We start from the raw sequence: 19147 nt of genomic DNA, 5'->3' as shown, positions 1-19147 counted from the left end.
GTCACTGTGAATCTGTGTATTAACCCTACAGCTCATATTGACCCCTCTTGAGATAAGCCTGGCTGCTCAGTCACTCTCCCAACCTGTGTAGTACATGCTTATACCAAAGGTTGGGTTAACTATTGCCAAGAGGACAAGGCTGGTGCAGTCGCCCACAGGGTACTGCATACAATCTTGCCTAACACTTTTCCAAGCATAGAGTGGGGGGGGTAGATCTCTGCTCCGCAGATGCCTCCTTGCCCCTCTTAGACTGGAGCCAGATATCTAAAGTTACGGAAGCTTCTCAAGACCTTCCTTTTCGCTTCCTCGTTCCATCTCCAATTTGTTTTTGATCATTAGAAATGTTTCCAGTCCTAGAAATGTGAACCTCCCCAATCTCTAGCCTGTCACTCTGGCCAACAAATGTAATCTGTTTTTACAGGATAAAGTTAATACCATTAGAAACTGTCTGTATCTTCAGTGTCCACTGAAGCGGACTTCAGCATCTCCCTCCCTACATTTTTACCTACTTTCAGTCCTAGTTTCTCCTTTTCCACTGTTGGGTCCGATGAAATTCGTGGATACCTGGAAAAGCTAAAACCCACACATGTTGCCTTTGACCCAATCCCGGCATACTTTGCAAAACAAGCCTTGGTCCTTAGCAAACCTCTGGTGTCCTTTATAAATGCTTCTTTATCACAAGGCTGTGTTCCTTAGGAGTTAAATCATTCTTTACACCACTGGTAAAGAAGCCAACTCTGGGTCACAAAGTTCTGGCTACTTATCGCCCAATAGCCAGCCTGTTATGGCCAGCTAAAAATCTAGAAATAGTGGTGACAAAACTCCAGACATTTATTGATAAATACAAGATTCTCAAATGTTTTCAGTCTGTTCCATAGGCCGATCTAAAGCCCGACTAATTTTATTACCACCATCAGCCCACTTTAATTAGTACACAACCTGAACAAATATGTGGCTCATCACATTTACCTAAAGAGAAGAGAACAAAAAAAAGGCACTGTGGCAGAATCTCAAATGCAAATTAAAAATAAGGGGAACACAGCTGAAAGACCTCCAATCACATTGGCACATGCCAGGTTGCAGCTAAGCCAGTGGGTGTTAAGAACCAGGCTACGGATTTAGAACAAACAGTGATAGTGCTCCACCTCTGGAGATATGAGGAGTCAGGACAGGAAGGGAAGACCTCCGAACCATGAATGCAAGGTGTAGATCAGGAAAAACCTAGGGGAAAGCAGGAAACAAGCCATCGCATACAGAAGTTCCCATACACAGGGGATGAGATGGACAGTGTAGGGCTGAAGATAGTGTACTTTCCTGGAGTAAACAAGTTGATGAATTTGTGGGGAGGGTAAGAGCAGGATGAAGACAGGAAGTTTGCATAATGTTTCTGGCCGATGAACTTTATTTTTATTTTATTACATTTGTTATACGCCCAGACCCGGGGGTATCACGGCGTAGTTAGACAATGGGAGAATGCAATCTTAAATGCGAACACAGAAATAACAGTCAATAATATACATCAATATACAAAATAGTCAGCTATGTACAGTTAATTAGAGCGGATTGGTGCTCTGGTTCAGTTAGTACTTGTTGAATAGCCAAGTCTTCAAAGAGCTTTCGAATTTTGGGAAGGATGTTTCGTTCATAATGTGGGTGGGTAGAGTGTTCCAATGTTTGGGAGCCAGTATTTTGAAGCTACTACCCCCTCCTTTCTCTCTTTTGTATCTGGGAGGTTTCAAGGTATGCGTTTTTATTGGATCTGAGGAGTCTGGTCTGGGGCTTCTTAATGGCTATGTTGTTGAGGTATTTAGGTGCTTTGTTGGCCATGCATTTGTGAGTGATGCTCAAGGCTTTAAATAAGATTCTAGCTTGGATAGGGAGCCAGTGATGGTCTCTTCTGGTGTTAGAGATATGTTCAGATTTTTTGATGCCTAGGGCTGCTCTGAGGGCCTTGTTCTGCATGAGTTGAAGTTTGGCTATGTTGACTTTGGAGTTGCCAAGGAAAAGGATATTACAATAGTATAGCTTAGACAGCATGAGTGCTCTGGCTAGCGTAACAGTTATTGGCTGAGAGGAATTTGCGGCTAAGGGAGATGAGTTTGGAAGTGAAAGACGTCGACGAGGCTAATGTGTTTACTTGTTTAGACATGGATAGTGTTGCATCCAAGTAAACGCCAAGGGTCTTGACTTGTTTAAGAACAGGGATTATGGTGCCATCGATGGTGAATGATTTGAAAGCGGGCTCAAGGGTATCGATTTTGCTGGAGGAGCCTAGTATGAGGAGCTCGGTTTTGTCATCGTTGAGATGATGGCTATTATTGGCCATCCAGTTTTGAATGATTGAGTAGATTTGTTTGACCACGAGTGAGTCTTGTTCGTGATTACCTGAGAGTGGAATGAGGATTTGGGATCATCAGCGAAGTTAGTATAGATGACACCCATGGCATCCAAAGCTGCGAATAGTAGCTTAGTATAGGCATTATACAGAGTAGGGGATAGGCAGGAGCCTTGCGGCACACCTGCAAGGACTGGCTCCGGGTCTGCCGATTCTTTGCCGATGGATACTCTGGAGGTCCTGTCTGCCAAGAATGATTTGATCCAGTTGGTGGCGTTCTGAGCTAGGTTGAAATTGTTCACTCGAGTGTTAGAGTTTATCGTGGTCAACCAGATCAAAGGCCAGTGAGGGGTACAGGAGCATTAGTAGACAGAGTTTACCTGCTTCTCTAGTGGCATCCATTTGGATCTTCAGATCAAGGAGGGCTGTCTGTGCTATGGTTGGGACGGAATCCTGACTGACGGTCTCCTAACAGTTGATGGTGTTCCAGATGGTTCTGAATTTGGCAGTAGGCTATTTTATCAATTATTTTTAGGAGAAATGGGACCGTTGTAATAGGTCGGTAGTTGGTGGGTATTGACAGGTCCAGGGATGTTTTTTTTTTTTTAAGAAGTGGTGTCACCCAAGCTTTTTTGATACTGGTGGGGACTGTGTTTGTGAGGAAAGAGGCATTGACGAATTTGGTGATGATAGGTGTAAGAGTGTCGACGTCATCCGTAGTATAAATGCATCGAGCGCGCCCGTTGGTCTCAGTTCTGTTTTTTCGTATCAGAGCCCATGTATTATAAACAAAGGTGTGCCTCTTATTGACCCAAGCCTTTAAGGAATTTAGAGTGTAAACCACGTAAACCGTACTGTGGGGTAGGATGGGAGTGTTGATGAGGAATACGTGGGAGGAACATCCAATCGAAAGAACGTTACAGTTGGTAAGTAACTTGTTCTTCAAATGGATTGTGTCCTCCCACGTATTCCTCATCTTAGATAGACTCCCAAAGCAGTTTTGTATTGGAGGCGGGAGTACAGATGCCTTTTAGTTATGTACTGAATGTAGTACAGATTTGGCAAATAAACCTCCTTGAGATGTAGTTGAGTCCAAAGCATAATGTTTGATGAAAGTATGCATGGATGACCATGTAGCTGCTGCACAAATATCTTGCACAGGGACACCCCTCTTAAGTGCTGTTGAAGTTGCTATGCCTCTAGTTGAATGGGCTCTTAAGCCCTCAGGGGGATCTTTTCCGGCTAGCCTATAACACTCTGTTAGGGCTAAAATTATCCATCTTGATAATTTTTGTTTGGTTACGGCTAGTCCCAATTTACGGCCAGTGTATCCCACAAAAAGTTGATCACACCGACGTATCTTTGACAATCTTGAGATGTAAAAGCTTAGAGCCCTTCTGAGTTATAGCCTATGCAGTCTTTCCTCTTCCTTACATGTGTGAGGAGGAGTGTAGAACGCAGGTAGAATTATTTTCTGTGACAGATCAAAGTCTGAAACTATTTTTGGCAGAAAAGATGGTTTAACTCGAAGGACAACTTTATCTTTATGAAAGATGGTGTGAGGAGGACCACTCGAAAGTGCCTGCAACTCACTTACTCTGAGGGCTGATGTCAATGCAATTAAAAGTATAGTTTTTAATGTAAGAAGCCTTAACGGACAAGAATGTAAAGGCTCAAAGGTGCACGTCAGAAATTTAAGTACCAAATTTAAATCCCACACAGGAACTTGAAAACAGGTACTGGTGGAAAAACATAGTTTAAACCTTTTAGAAATTGTATTAAGGGTATCTTAAAATAAGATCTTTCTTCTGATGAGCGCTTGAAGATAGATAGCGCTGCTACATATCCTTTTATTGTCTTAACCTGGAGCCCCAGATTAGTTAAATGTAATAGAAAAGATAATACCATTGGAATGTCGCATTCAAAAGGATCCACATTCTTATCCCTGCACCAGTTACTGAATTTATTCCAACGACACTGGTACAAAGATTTTGTTGCTGGCCTTCTGGCCGAAAGCAACACCTCCATATCATCGAAAAGGTCCCAATCCTTGTATCTCAACCTCTCAGAAGCCATGCGAGAAGGTGGAGTATGTTGACCTCTGGATGGAGAACGTGACCTCCCTCTTGCGAGAGAAGAGCCTCTTTTTGGAGGACGTATTGGAGGGCAGATGGACATGTCGAGAAGGTCCGGGTACCACGTTCTCCTGGCCCAATCCGGGGCAATTAGGATCATGGTTTCCCTGAACTTTCTCAACCTCCTGATTACCTGAGGGATCACAGGGACTGGAGTGAACGCATATAGAAGAGGAAATTCCCACTCTACTACAAATGCGTCTCCTAGAGCTCCTGTTGGGGGAAATTCCCTTGAGCAGTACAGTTCGCACTTCCTGTTGACAATGGTCGCGAACAGATCCACCTGAGGGGTTCCCCAAAGGGCGAAGATCTTCATAAGGACTTCCCGAGCTATCTCCCACTCGTGAGAGACTGCTCTGCCTGCTCAGAGCGTCCGCCGCTGTGTTTTGCTCTCCTGCTAGGTGAATGGCAGATAGAGAGATTCCCTTCTTGCATTGCCCAGAACCAGAGCTGCATTGCCTCTCTGCACAGTGGCAGTGACCCTCCTCCTCCTCTCTTGTTGAGGTAGTACATGGCCACTGTGTTGTCCATCATGATCAGGACATTCTTTCCCCGTACAGAGGGCAGGGAGGCCTTCAGCGCTAGTCTGATCGCCCTCAGCTCCAAAAGGTTGATGTGTAGTCTGGACTCTGATGGAGACCAACGACCGCCGATTGTCAGATCGTTGGTGTGGGCTCCCCACCCCGTGAGTGAGGCGTCCGTCACTACAGTGATCTCCGGCCATGGCTGCCAAAAAGATTGTCCCTTGAGGATGTGTTCTTTGCAAACCCACCACTGTAGGTCCTGAGCTACTCTGGTTGGAACTTGTAAGAGATCTGTCATTTCCCCTGAAAATTGGGACCCTCGAGTCCTGAGGGCCCATTGAAGGGATCTCATCATCAATCTGGCCTCTGGCACCAGAAAAAGGCAGGATGCCATGAGGCCGAGCAACCTGAGAAAAATCGAAGGCCGGTAGATACTGGGCATTCTGGAATTTTGTCACCATCTGCAGAATGTGGCGAGCTCTCTCTTCGGGAGGCGAGGCTTTACCAGAACGAGTATCCAAGACTGCTCCTATAAATTGGAGCTTCTGTGATGGTATCATGTTTTACTTTTTTAAATTCAGAGAAAACCCTAGTTTGTGAAGGAAGTGGCAAGTCTTGGATAGATGATCCTGGACTTGTTCTGGAGAACGTGCCCTGATCATCCAATCGTCCAAACAGGGGTAGACCTGAATCCCCACTCTTCTGAGACTCGCTGCCACTACCGCCATCAACTTGGTGAAAACTCTGGGGGCGGAGGTCAACCCGAAAGGCAGAACTCGAAACGGATAGTGAGAGTTGCCAATCGCGAACCTCAGGTACTTTCTGTGCTTGAGATGGATGGGCACATGAAAGTAAGCATCCTGAAGGTCCAATGATACCAACCAGTCTTGAAGTTGGAGAGCCTGAAGGATCTGAGAAAGAGTGACCATCTTGAACTTGTCATTCCTGAGGAACTTGTTCAAGTTTCTCAAGTCCAAGATGGGTCTCAGTTCTCCGTCCTTCTTTGGAATGAGGAAATATGGGGAATACCAACCCTTGTTCCTCTCCGCTACAGGTACATGTTCTATTGCACCTTTCTGTAGCAGGGTTAAAACTTCCTGCAACAGGAGTGGGTCTGGATTTTTGGTAGAGTTGTATTCCGGTGGGTAATTCTGAGGTTTCTTTAGAAAAGGAAGGCAGTAACCTTGGGATACTGTTTCCAGTGCCCAAACATCTGAAGTAATGCCCCGCCATTCTTTCAGATGCTGTGAGATCCTGCCTCCCACTGGGGTCTTGTGAGTCAAAACCTCAGAGTGGTTTTGTGGCAGCTCCAGCAGCGGCTGAAGGGACAGATGCTGCTGCTGGGGCAGATCTAGCGCCTCTTCCTCGCCCCCGAGGACATTTTCTTTGCCCCCTTTGATTGGCCTGTCCCCTTCCTCTCCCAAATGAGGAGTAAAAACGAAAGGGATGACCCCTCCAGGAAGATGAGCCTGTGTAGGGGCGTTGCGGAGGATGTCGTATAGCGGCACTAAGTGACTTTGCCTTGGAGGTCTGCAGTTTCTCCAAACTTTCATCCGCCTTGCTGTCAAAACAACTTCGAGCCATCAAATGGCAAGTTAAGGAGTCTAGATTGAACATCTGGTGCAAAACCTGACTTCCTTAGCCACGCAAATCTGCGTAGCACTGCGCTAGACGCCATGGACCTGCTGATACTGTCAGCAGTGTCCAAACCTGCTTGAAGGCATTCTCCCGAAGCTTCCTTACCATCCTTAACTATGGATAGGAAACCATCACATTCCTCTCCTTCCGGGATGTGTTGAGCTGCCGCTGACATGCAGTCCCACAGAGTATAATTAAATCTAGCCAATGTACAAGATACATTGGTAGACTTCAGAGCCATGCTCCCTGATGTAAAGATCTTTTTCAACCAAGTATCTATTTTCTGGTCATCCCTATCAGGGGGAATACTGGGGTATGCAGCATTTCTTGTTGATGTGGCTGCCTGAACTACCAGACTCTCAGGAGAAGGATGTTTACTCAAATACTCTGGGTCAGAGTTACAAGGTCTGTATTTTGCCACATATTTTTTATTTTTCTGTTGGACTAGATTCCAGTCTTTCCCAAGCAGCATTTACTCTCCTTTGCAGGGCAATATGAAAAGGAAGTATGGGGTCTGGTTGAGGACCTCCTGAGAAAATATCTGTCATGTCATCATCCTGGTATACAGGTGCATCATTACCCCACCCCATAAACTCTGTTACTCTATTCATAAGTTTTCTGTAACCCAGATCAGCATGTTCAGCTGGATCTGGTCTCTCAAATTCCTATTCAGGAGATGTGTCTATTCCACTTGCAGACTGTAAACATTCATACAAATCCTGCATTTTTGATTGAGGATTTATTAATTCCTCTGGAACATCTCTTGTCCCATATTTTACCCCTGCTGATGTAACCTCAGGTTCATCTTGTTCTTCATATTCTTCATTTTCTGATGACATTTCTCCATATACAGATGACATAGTATGGAAAAAATCATGTCTGTTTTCAGGGTGAAATATTTTTTCAGGAATATGTTTCAAACCTGGTGTCGACGTCGACAGAAGCGTCAATGTCGTGGCCGTTACTGACAGGCTCAGTGTTAATACAGTCTACAGAGCAAACGTTTTTTGTGGACATGCATCATAAGGGCATCCTGTTCATTCCCCCCCCGCTTTGAATTCTGGGATGTGTAGTCCCCCCCCCCCCGCCCCATCTTTCAAATTGGTGCAAAAACTACAAATCGACTGATCTTTAACTAGACTACTGATCACAGAGAAAGAGCGGTCACAGCATCAAAGCTGCATTTACTAATGTGGCCTCACTTTCCCTATGCTCTTGTCTGCCAAACATGGCCCCCTTGGCAGACGCCACATCCCACAGTGCAAGATCCAGGCTGCAGCACTTGCTTACTGCAGCCTTTCCAAATCAGATTGAAAAGCTCACTTAATAGCTGCAGGCCCTAAAATGGTATAAACATGACGGTTAATATAGTTCAATTAAGTTGCACGTTATCTGTAACGTTATACCGTTACACCCCTATTCTACACCTCACATGCCTCCCAGCTTGTGGCCCTACTTTGATTCTACTTTTTCTCCAAAGCCTTCGAAAACATTGTGCAAGACTTTTACTTACCTGCAAGAAGTGCTTCAGCTCACCTAAACTGTTGCCCAATTGACATTGGCTGGCCTGGCTCCCTGAATGACTGTTTTTACCTTCCTTCAAGGAGAGTGTTAACTTACTTTGCATTGGGGTTCAAAGGTACTTACCTGCTTCAGAATATTTGTGTGATCCTTGTCTTATTCTGAAACCCATTTACTTTGACACTCAGTATTGCTCTAACTGTACCAGTGATCTATTAATGTCCACAGTGTCTAAGCTATTTAAGTCACCTGATGGTGTAGGAATCGTCTGTGTGCCATCCCAAATGGGTGCTTGCTGATTTAGAGAAACTAAGTGTGTATTTGGAGTGTATTTGTGCGTTCCTAATATATTGCCCCTTCTGAAGGCGGCTTATTCAAACTGACAAATTAATAATTGTTTAATCAAGAAACCTTGCGTGTAAGTTTATTTGGATACTGGTCATTGAATCCGTGTAACCACCCTACTGCTCACATTGACCCTTTTTGAGATAGGTCTGGCTGCTCAGCCACACTACCAACCTGTGTAGTACAGCCTTATACCAAAAGTTGGGTTCCTATTGCCAGGAGGTCAAGTTTGTTGTAGTGCACCCAAAAGGGTACTGCACCAAATCTTGCCTAACAAAAAGTATTAACATACCAGGTGGCGACCAGCCAATGAGACACTCTACATTAGAGAGCATCAGGTTTCAACAAGGCACCCCTCCAGGAGTTCTGGCAGACAAAACTTTATATTCGCAAAAACAAGGGCTAACTGGTACCATACAGAGTTCGAACATGCTTGGAGTGGCAATTCAATATGTATGCTGTGTAAACTGAACCAAATAGCTCCAGTATCCACAGAGTAGCATGTTCACAGGAAGATGAATCTGGTAGAGACAGATTAAGTACAAGTAAAAGGGCAGACTTGTAATTTAATTTTTACCAACCAATTTCAATTGGAGTCTGCCATATTAAACACTTGGTCAATTGGCATGTGAGGTTTGTGATCCAAGAGAAACTGCACGTACCTGGTACCTGCTCCAGTCAATGTTAAGGGACCTGGATAAACAGTCTGGGATACTCAACGGAGCATCTACATAATCCTGTAACAAGATGGGAGATTGAAGATGCAAGATCTACAGTCACAAAAACACTTCAGTGCATGTCTTCTCAAAAACAGCAATGACAACTTAACTACCTTAACACCTTAACATTAGTAATCAGTTACTTGGTGCTACATAAGCAACATCCACCGGCTTACCTAAGAAACCACGCCAGCCAATAAAAAAAGGCAAGTAGTATACCTGTTTCCAATTAAATATGAGGCCTTCACCAGAGTAGTCCCGATCTTTATAGTCTTTAAAGAATTCACACCCTGTAAGAGAAGAGGGGAGAAAATTATAATGGACAAAAAAAAGGGGAGGTGATAAGGCATGTTTTGAAAAGACCATTATGCTTTAATGGCATGACTAAGAGCGCAGGTCTTGCCAAAGTTAAGTTGTACATACATATTCTGTACATTTCTTGTCACACATACATAGGTCTATTGTAGATGCTCTATACAGGTTTGGTTGTAGGGAAGTCTATGAAGATGCAGCTTCTTCCACCTTCATATTTGGTGCAGTGGATGAGCAAGTATCTTCAATATGGATCAAATTAAAAAAAAAAATGTAATATTCGGTATCTCGGTTTGTCTGGCTGTTCAGACCTTTCGTCTGCAGTTCCTCACTCTGTAGGTTGAGATTAGTGGTCTAGGTTTAGTATTTCGCATTTCATCTTGCTCAGTTTCTCTTTTTTAGGTTTCCAGTACTTTGCTAGCGGGTGCATAGTTTTTCCAGTACGTCAGGTATGGCCTGATATGAAGTTTATTCACAGTTTGCCTAGGTGCGATAGAACTTGCTGTGGAGGTGGTTCAAGAATTGAGGTTATTTCTAATATTCGTGGGAGTCCTCAGTGTTTTCTGTCTGTCACTGGGAACATTCCTATGGACCGAGTATGGGTTAACAGCATAGTAAATGCAGGCTTTCAGTGGGTTAATTATTCCACGTGGTGGATCTTGATTTTGGGTGTGCCTCCATATAGGAGGATTGGTTAACTATGGAGACTAATCACGTTGGCTGCTTTATAGATTGATATTCAATCCAAACTGACCCATAGAAATCCAAGTGAGTTTTCAATGCTTTTTCTTAAAGGTTTTGCAGCAGCATGAAGCCTACTGAGGCACTGAAGATTCTTCAGAGCTAGATGCAAGTCATTATGTGTTCTAGGGTTTCACCTCCGAGAAACAAATGATATTGTTCACGGTACGTGACTGTTAGAATTCTATAGGTGCTAGTCTCGTAAGATAAACAAGACACAAAAGTAATCCGATAGAAGTAAAGCTTTTTTGCAAGCCCTCATGTGTAGGTGATGGCACTAGATTGTGGGGAAACAGCAGGCAGTGTATCTCAGTCTGTCTCTCAGCATAAGCGCAGGGGCCAATTATTTCTTCAGGGCGATGTGGAAATCATTCAAAATGGGGCTTGGACGGCATCCCTGTTCACTCCCTTCAGTGTAAATGTGTTTGGTTTATTCACGATGCCCAATTTTGTCTGAATAGGTTTCCTTAATTCCCCATTACCCCCTGGCCGAATGGCTTTTTGGAGAGGTTTTAGTAGCAGTCCTGGATGCCAAACAGAGCCAAATGCTTTTTGGAAGACCACAAAGCATGCACAGATTGTCTTTCATAAGCTTCAAGTACATCTTTATCTAGTGTGAAGATTCTATATGTGGTCCATTACGCTGCATTTGGAGAGCAAACAGGAGGAAAGTCTCTATTCTTTCATTTTGAATGCTGCAGAAGATTTTACTCACGACTGCACACCATACTTTTATAACTAAATAGTTGTTTGGGTCAAGCCAGTCACCAGTAGATTTTGGGGGTGCTGGGTGCAATGGTCAATGACATACTTGGGAAAGGTCTGCTATATAGGCTGTGGTTGCATTTTGTTAGGCATACTTACAACTTAGTTGTGCTAGCTTTTAGCTTCTTCCCTGTGTGTCATTGAACTGTCAAGCTTTTAGTTTCTGGAGGTGGTTCAATGTTTCTCCAAGTTATATTTCTCTGTCTATTGAGTCTCAGAACAAATTATAGTGATAGAATCATGAGTTTGGTTCTATTCTTGCATCACTGGAGAGGGCCTGGAGTGATTTTCCCCAGGTTTTTGCCATTTTCTAGGCTTAGTTTCTTTGATTATTGGCGTTCAAACGATTGTTCCTTCCAGAAAGCATTTTTTTTTTTTTAGTTCTTCAAATTCTGAGTGTGGTTCTGTTTCAGATAGTGGTTTATTCCTCTTTGTGAAGGCCTTTACCTTGGGCAGTCGGTTTTGTTATTAAAGACAAAGTGCTGTTGTTGGGCGAAGGTACTCTTGGGTCCACAACCACAGGCTTTGCCAGACACGCATGTTTCAGTTATCAGCGCTCTTTTGTAGGGAGGTGCAACTGGATCCAGCTGTGCAAGCTCAGGTTCAAACATTCAAAGTGCTTTGCCCTCAACAATTTAGCGCATTAGTTTAAAAAGAACCAAACATCTTCAAACTTTATGGCAGTCCCCTTTTTTAAATTAAAATACAAAGATTCTATACCTCGTAACTGCCCAGAATCAATTGCCCCTATGAATTTAACTTCACACCTTGGAATCATGTGTCGGATAGGATCTTTTGGTGCAGTGTCCTACAACATCACACCTACATGTGCTTTTAACCTCGAACTCTAGGACCAAATAGAAATCTAGCGAACAGTGTTTGCTTCATTATAAGGAGAGCAACTTGCTCAGCGCATATAGATCAGCACCATCCCAAGCGTAAATTGCGAAAAAATGGCTTCCACTTCCAACGCTAAGATAATTTAAAAAAATGACCAAAAAAAAAAAGAAGTGCAACCCATATTTAAGAAAATCAGTATTTGGGTAAAATTCTAAACTGGTCATACAGGCATTCCTGCTCCTACAGGAAGCCTGGCAGAAGTCTCATGCCAAAAAACGATTCAATGGCACAACCTCTCAGAATTCGAGCGAAATCCATTGGAGTTTGGAGTTTAAAAGTGGAAGCAATCCATCAGTTTGGATGAAGGTCAGAGACCTTTATAATATTCAGCTAATAGTTTGCATCAGTATCATTTTCGGAACTAATCTCAGTTTTTTAAAATGAAAACAAAAACGGTAAGTGTTTTGCTCTTAGCATTAGGTGATCAGTGCTCCATCTTTATACACGCGAAAGTAGGAAACCAGCACTAGTTGTTATTGCACTGGCTTACATTAAGAATATTCCTGCACCTGAACACCGTTTTTTCATTAAGCCAGCAACTATAGAAAGGAGAATTGCATCCACGTTGGTAAATTGCACAATAAACCGCACCTGGGTATGGGATGGAGAGGAGAGTGAAGTCAGCATAGCGTTGGGCTTTATCCACCTTCTCGGAAGACGTCACACTAAAAGTAGAATGAAATGCAGAATACATTAATGCAGGATAAAAACGAATGTGATTAAAGTCCTTTTTGAAGCTTTGCAGTTAATATTTAGCGTGAAACTAAATGCAAACAAAAGGAAACGTGACCATTTTGCACCAGCTGCTACACGCCAAATTAAGTACTTCAACTTTTAACTTGTACGATGGAAAACCAAAACATAGAATTGTAGCCCACAGTAACGGTACTTGGCCATAATTAAAGATTCTGTACAGATATCATACGAGGCACCCAATTCCACACAGCAAAGCACTGAATTTATAAAAACAAGAAAGCAGGCATAGGAAAATGGGTTAAAAAAGACCCCATATTAAGAGAAGAGAAAGAAATCAAGCAGTGGGTGGCATGCACAGGCCACAGGTGCAACGGTTGCATTAAAGGCCAGCCTAGCACCATTGCTCCTGCAAAATAAAGAACTCACTTCAGACCAAACTTGACTTTCTTGTTCTCCACCATTAAATCACAGATGTAACGGATGGATAGGTATCGAAGCAGCTTTATGTCATGTCCACGCACCTTATCAAACAGCTGGGCATCGCCATTCCTGAAATAGACAGAAATGAAAGGAGAACTATGGCTAGGCTTTTCTAAGATGTACAATTACTTAAATTGATGACGAAAATCAAGTATTAAACTATCATTTTTTGCAGTAAACTGACAGAAGTGAATTATTTTGTGCTTTGAACCACATTGAATCTATACACCACGAGTGGTGTTTGGGAGTGCAGCCCGCACCGCTGGCTTAACGGCCTTGGTCCTTACCCCCGGTTTTCGTTGTGTGCCGTTCCACAGAGGCACCTTTTCCAGCGGGTTTGCACCCTTCTTTAAATTCCAAATTAGTAGTGTTTTAACCATAAGAGTTATCTAACAAAGGAAGGTTGTGAACGTTCACCACACACATTTCTGTTCTTGTTCCCATCCGTGGATTCACTTGAACGTGGCACACCACTGAAAAGATATATGAAGAAATTGAGCATATCACAGACAATAGAGCGACAACGCTGGGTTTCTCAGCTGAAGAAGCAGACGCGATTCTGGGTCTCATCAAGGAAACAATACGTACCCCAGGTGGGACAGACCCGCACAGCAAGATTAAACAGCTTGAGTACAATGTCAGAAAGCTAATCAATCGTAAATTACATGCAGTGACCCTGAGCAGGTATTACAAAGCACAAAGGCTTCCTCGAGGTCTTCGGATTCCATTACGACCCACTCTTTGCAAAGAGAACAAGAAGTTTGTTGAGAAATGGGAACAAATTCTCAATAGATGCTCCCTAGACTTGATCCTATTGACCATACAGGAACTATCTAGCAACGTAGAACAGCTTGAGAAGGAAATTGAAAATCTCTCTAAAGATATCACTGACATTACTGATGCCGAATCCTTTGCCGAGATTCTAGCTGATATCAATAAGAAGCTTGAAAGCTATCAAGAAGATCTGGAGGCTCGGAAAATACGTACATTTCGTCGAGATACCTTCGATTACCTCAATAACTAGGTTTATACGTGGGCTGACAAGTATCAGCAGCAAAGCACACGCCCGAACAAGACCACAAGTGGCAATAGCAGCTCCGATTCGGATATCCCTGAGCAGGAAGACAGAGCAGCGACAGATCCTCAACCAGCCAGTACATCAGCCCAAGAAACGAGGCCAGCGCAACCCAAACGTACTACTAACACTGGTTTTTTAGAAAGAGGAAGAGGACAAGGAGGGGGAGAAAGAGGAAATCAAAGGATGCAAACAAGGTTTCAAGCGAATCGCAATTAGTGGTTAACCTATCTAAGCAAGCACTTTCCTCTCGAGAGATACAAACCCTAGAAAAAGGGCTGAAGTTTGTACCCACTTATAGTACTAAAATTTCAGACGGAGATTGAACTATTCAAACTGACTCGGAAGCTCAAGTTGAAAGCATTTTTTGCTGAAAGTGCACCATCTGCTGCAACAATGGAGTCAGAGCATGTTGGGTTCAAACCGAACAGTACTATTTGTCCACAAGTACCGGCGATAGACATTTTTCAAAAAATGGTACTGAGTGACCTCAAGAAGGTTCAGTTCCAAGCACCAAAAAGAACTAACCTCAACAGAGGAGAACTTTCACAGATACGGGCCTTGTTTAGAGATGATACTATAGCTATCCTTCCGGCCGACAAGGGCGGAGCAATGGTGATCCAAGATGTATCACAATATCATTCAGAATGTCTACGGCAGCTCTCAGACACCAACACCTATAAATTGCTACCGCAAGATCCTACTCCAGAGATCAAGAAGAAACTAGATGAAGTTCTTGACAACGCAGTAGAAGAAGAATGGATCAGTATGAAAGCTCGGGTGTACTTATCAACCACATTTCCAGTAATGCCTCATCTGTATACCTTGCCTAAGATCCACAAGAGCTTGATTAACCCACCTGGAAGGCCCATAGTAGCGGCCACAAAGAGCTTGCTACAACCGCTTGGAACATATATAGACTTCTTTTTGCAGCCAATCGTTCAAGCCACAAGTACATATGTGAAAGATACAACGCACTTTCTCCAAATACTAGACACCAGCTCTTTGGCCCCGGAAGACATCCTATTTACGATTGACGTAGTCAGCCTCTATACGAGCATTCCGCATGATCTTGGACAACAAGCAGTAGAATCTCTATTGCTTAGTACAACAGAAATTGGAGCTAACAAAGAATTCTTAATGATTTTGCTTGACTTCATTTCCAAGAATTCCTGCTTTCGGTATGATAGAAAGTTTTACAATCAAATATCGGGGACAGCAATGGGAGCAACTATGGCACCAGTATATGCTAACAGCTTTATGCACCATTTTGAAACCACGCATGTGCTATCCAATCCAAGATGGCAACACCAGTTGAAGACATGGGTCAGATTCATAGATGACATTTTTGGCATTTGGTCAGGTAGCAGACAAGATCTTAAAGAGTTTCTGATATTCCTTAATGGGATCGACCAACGTATCCAGTTAACTATTGAGATAGGTAATCCTAATGTACATTATCTTGACGTACAAACAGTCATCCAACCCAATAGAATTACCACTACGCTGTACACAAAGCCTACAGACCGTAATAATCTGCTCCATCGGCTCAGCTTTCACCCGCCCAAAACTCTTCAGAATCTGCCTTATGGGCAGATGTTAAGGGTTAAAAGGATTGTAAGTGACCCCGAGGACTGCCGCTTGCAATTACAGAAACTACAAGAGAAATTGCAAGCAAGAGGATATCCAGAGACTGATTTAGCTATTGCCCGTGACAAAACCGATGCACAAGAACGGCAGCAACTGTTGGTGACGAAACCGGTGAAAGACAGTCCTGAATTAGTTTTCGTTACCAAATATTCAATACAAAGTAAGCAAATTAAGGCCATAATACACAACAGATGGAATGTTCTCACAAGTGACGAACGGACTGCTGACCTGTTTCCTACTCCACCAACATTTGCGTATCAGAAGAGCAGTAACCTGCGGAACTTATTAGTACAAACCAAAGAGAAAATACCCGCCAAGAGACCAGACAAATTCCCTGGGACTCATCCCTGCATGAGCTGTGGGAATTGTAACAGCATCATCAAAGGTAGCACAGTTACACATCCAAGAACTGGCAAAAGGTTCGCACTAAGACAACATGCTACATGCCTTTCTGAGAATGTCATTTACGCGATAAAGTGTCCCTGTGGAAAGTATTACGTGGGAGAGACCTCACGCAAAATCAGGATCAAGATAAACGAGCATAAATCAAACATCAGGAATAACAACAGGATGTCAGCTGTAGCCAGACACTTCAATGACAATGGGCACACGGTGAGCCAATTGAGATTTCTCGTGCTAGAAGTTATGTTTCCCAAAGGACAATCTCGAGACATCAAACAGTGGCGAGCACAGAAGGAGGCTTTTTGGATCAACAAACTCGACTCGCTGTCACCGAATGGAATGAATGTGGAACTGGACCTCAGTTGTTTCCTTTGATGCTTGAGTAACTGTATTATGATATACTGTGGAGTTGATAATGTATGATATGTCAGAATTTACCATGACATTGAGCCAGTCCTAGGCTCACTTAGAATATGCCAACAGGGGTGTGGTCAAGAATGTACTTATTTCTAAAGATATACAACATGGCCTTTATGACCAATAAGGTACTGTATACTCGCTTTGGATTCATCCAGGCTACCATCTCCATACTGTCGGAGAATTTTGTCTTAAGTTCCTTCTTTTCTTCCTTCTTGCTTTCATAGGATTATTTCACCTGATGATAATCTTAGATATAGTACCCGGGGCATTCGCAACGTTGATCTGCTCTTTTACCTCTAACTAAGGATATTTACAGGGGAGCTTACAGCTTAAACTACTCTCGCCTGTGCCAGTGCACACTGTGGCGATAGGTTTCAAGACAAGGTAGGTGTATTTTTAACTATAGAAATGGTGTTGATTTCATTTATTTTTTATTCTTTAATTTTTCTCTCCCTCATTATGCTTGGTTTCACATTTCCCAGTTTGATTTTTTTATGATTCTATATTATTATTTTGTCATTATTTTCACCCATGTAGAAATGTTATGTAATTACGCTCCTATTTTATTTCGCAATGTGAACTCAACCATTATTACTACGAGCTCACGTAGAGTGTACACCTTATCAGACATGTAATACTCGGGATGCACACCAGCAGCCTTTCCAACATGGCCGCTGGCGTTTCTCAGTACTTGCGGCTCCATGTGTTGCTTGGCAACGAGACACGAACACAACATTTAGCACTATGGCTACCGCGAACGCGTCCTAGTGGCGTCTTCGCATGGCTCGCCTTCTTTCTACTGTCAGGTAAGAAGCAAGATTGAGCGTTATGGTGCTCGTAGGCATCTGAACCCTTCTAATGGAATGGAACTCTGACACGGCGCATCTCGCGCTACATGTCAACTTTAGAGCCTTTGTTATAATATGAAATAATGACACGCCGGGTGCCGCGCTGCATGGCTCTCTTATGAGAGACTATGCTCGTAGGCGTCCGTGCGTCTTTAGTTAAATGGTAACTCTGACACACTGCTAATCGCGTTGCATGTCTCTTCCAGGCAAGAGTCTGCACGCAAAGTAAATCGCCGGCACACGCATAGAAACGCCAGTCAAGCACGTTTACTTTGGAAGTGTTGGTGTGAAATTCAAGTCCATGCTGTATCTTTGACAAGGTCAGTGTTGAAATAGTCACTTGATGCCTATTAGATAAAACGATATATGGCATTTTGGTGGTCATTTTTCTACCTTTTTCTTTTCTTCCTTCTTTGCTGTAATTCCACGGTTTATCATCACGCACATAAAATGGGATTTCACGTATGTATTTTTTACATTATTTTTACTATTGGTATCCGTTGGTAATCTTATGGTTCATGACATGTATGGACTCTTTGTTACATGTAACCTTTCTCCTGGTATGTGTTGAAATCGTGTTCATTGTGGTTATTGTCATTGAACATGTGCATCCATATGGCCACTTTGGGCATAATGTATCCACACCCGGCATGCTTGAAAAACTCCTAAATCATGATGATGATGTATACATTGATGACTATTTTCTTGCTATGTTACGATCCCTGTGGATTTGCTTTATAATTACTGTATGTTCAATTAATTAATGTTGCTGACATATTGTGGGTTATCCAACAGATTCGTTTGCTCAATTTTTAGCACTCCGATTAGTTTGTGAATGAGCTGGCCCTGACGAAGGAACAGTGTTCCGAAATGCATTGGCCAATTGTTTGAGCTCGCCCTGCACATCTGCTTTTTCTAAGATGTACAATTACTTAAATTGATGACGAAAATCAAGTATTAAACTATCATTTTTTGCAGTAAACTGACAGAAGTTAATTATTTTGTGCTTTGAACCACATTGAATCTATACACCACGAGTGGTGTTTGGGAGTGCAGCCCGCACCGCTGGCTTAACGGCCTTGGTCCTTACCACCTGTTTTCGCTGTGTGCCGTTCCACGGAGGCACCTTTTCCAGCGGGTTTGCACCATTCTTTAAATTCCAAATTAGTAGTGTTTTAACCATAAGAGTTATCTAACAAAGGAAGGTTGTGAGCGTTCACCACACACATTTCTATCGAAGCAGCTTTATGTCATGTCCACGCACCTTATCAAACAGCTGGGCATCGCCATTCCTGAAATAGACAGAAATGAAAGGAGAACTATGGCTAGGCTTGCAGAACTCACAAGGCCTTGAGAACTTGCCACTTTGAAGTGCAGGTCTGGCAGTGTGGCAGTGTGGAAGATGCACTGCATGGATATGTGATAATCAGATGAAGACCGCGGCAGCCGAGAGTCCTTTAGTCAGGATGCAGATTTACCACCAGAAGCCACAGACCTCAGCAAGACAATGGAATAGCCATGATGTAAACAATACACGTGTGTAACAATTACACAGTCACATCGTCCTACTACAGTCATAAAAACGGATTACATGCAATACATCTGAAAATATGGTAACTTAAGTGGACGTGGTCCGTTACA

The 19147-nt window shown here is 43.1% G+C and overlaps 1 protein-coding gene across 2 annotated transcripts in view; it reads right to left on the bottom strand.

Moving 5' to 3' along the window:
* Positions 1-19147, bottom strand: part of MTMR14 (myotubularin related protein 14) — an 840209-nt gene that overhangs the window by 651918 nt on the left and 169144 nt on the right. For both annotated transcript variants that reach the window (XM_069643242.1, XM_069643241.1), the window contains exons 6-9: positions 13058-13180; positions 12527-12600; positions 9437-9507; positions 9161-9235 (exon numbers count right to left, since the gene is read on the bottom strand). In XM_069643242.1, the coding sequence (XP_069499343.1) occupies positions 9161-9235; positions 9437-9507; positions 12527-12600; positions 13058-13180 (343 nt within the window). The remainder of the gene's footprint in view (positions 1-9160; positions 9236-9436; positions 9508-12526; positions 12601-13057; positions 13181-19147) is intronic.

The sequence above is a fragment of the Ambystoma mexicanum genome, chromosome 2p (genome assembly GCF_040938575.1).
Source record: "Ambystoma mexicanum isolate Mex_15411 chromosome 2p, UKY_AmexF1_1, whole genome shotgun sequence".
In the NCBI taxonomy this organism is placed as follows: Eukaryota; Metazoa; Chordata; class Amphibia; order Caudata; family Ambystomatidae; genus Ambystoma; species Ambystoma mexicanum.
Note: the sequence above shows the minus strand (reverse complement) of the source record. Positions and strands in the feature narration are given on the sequence as shown.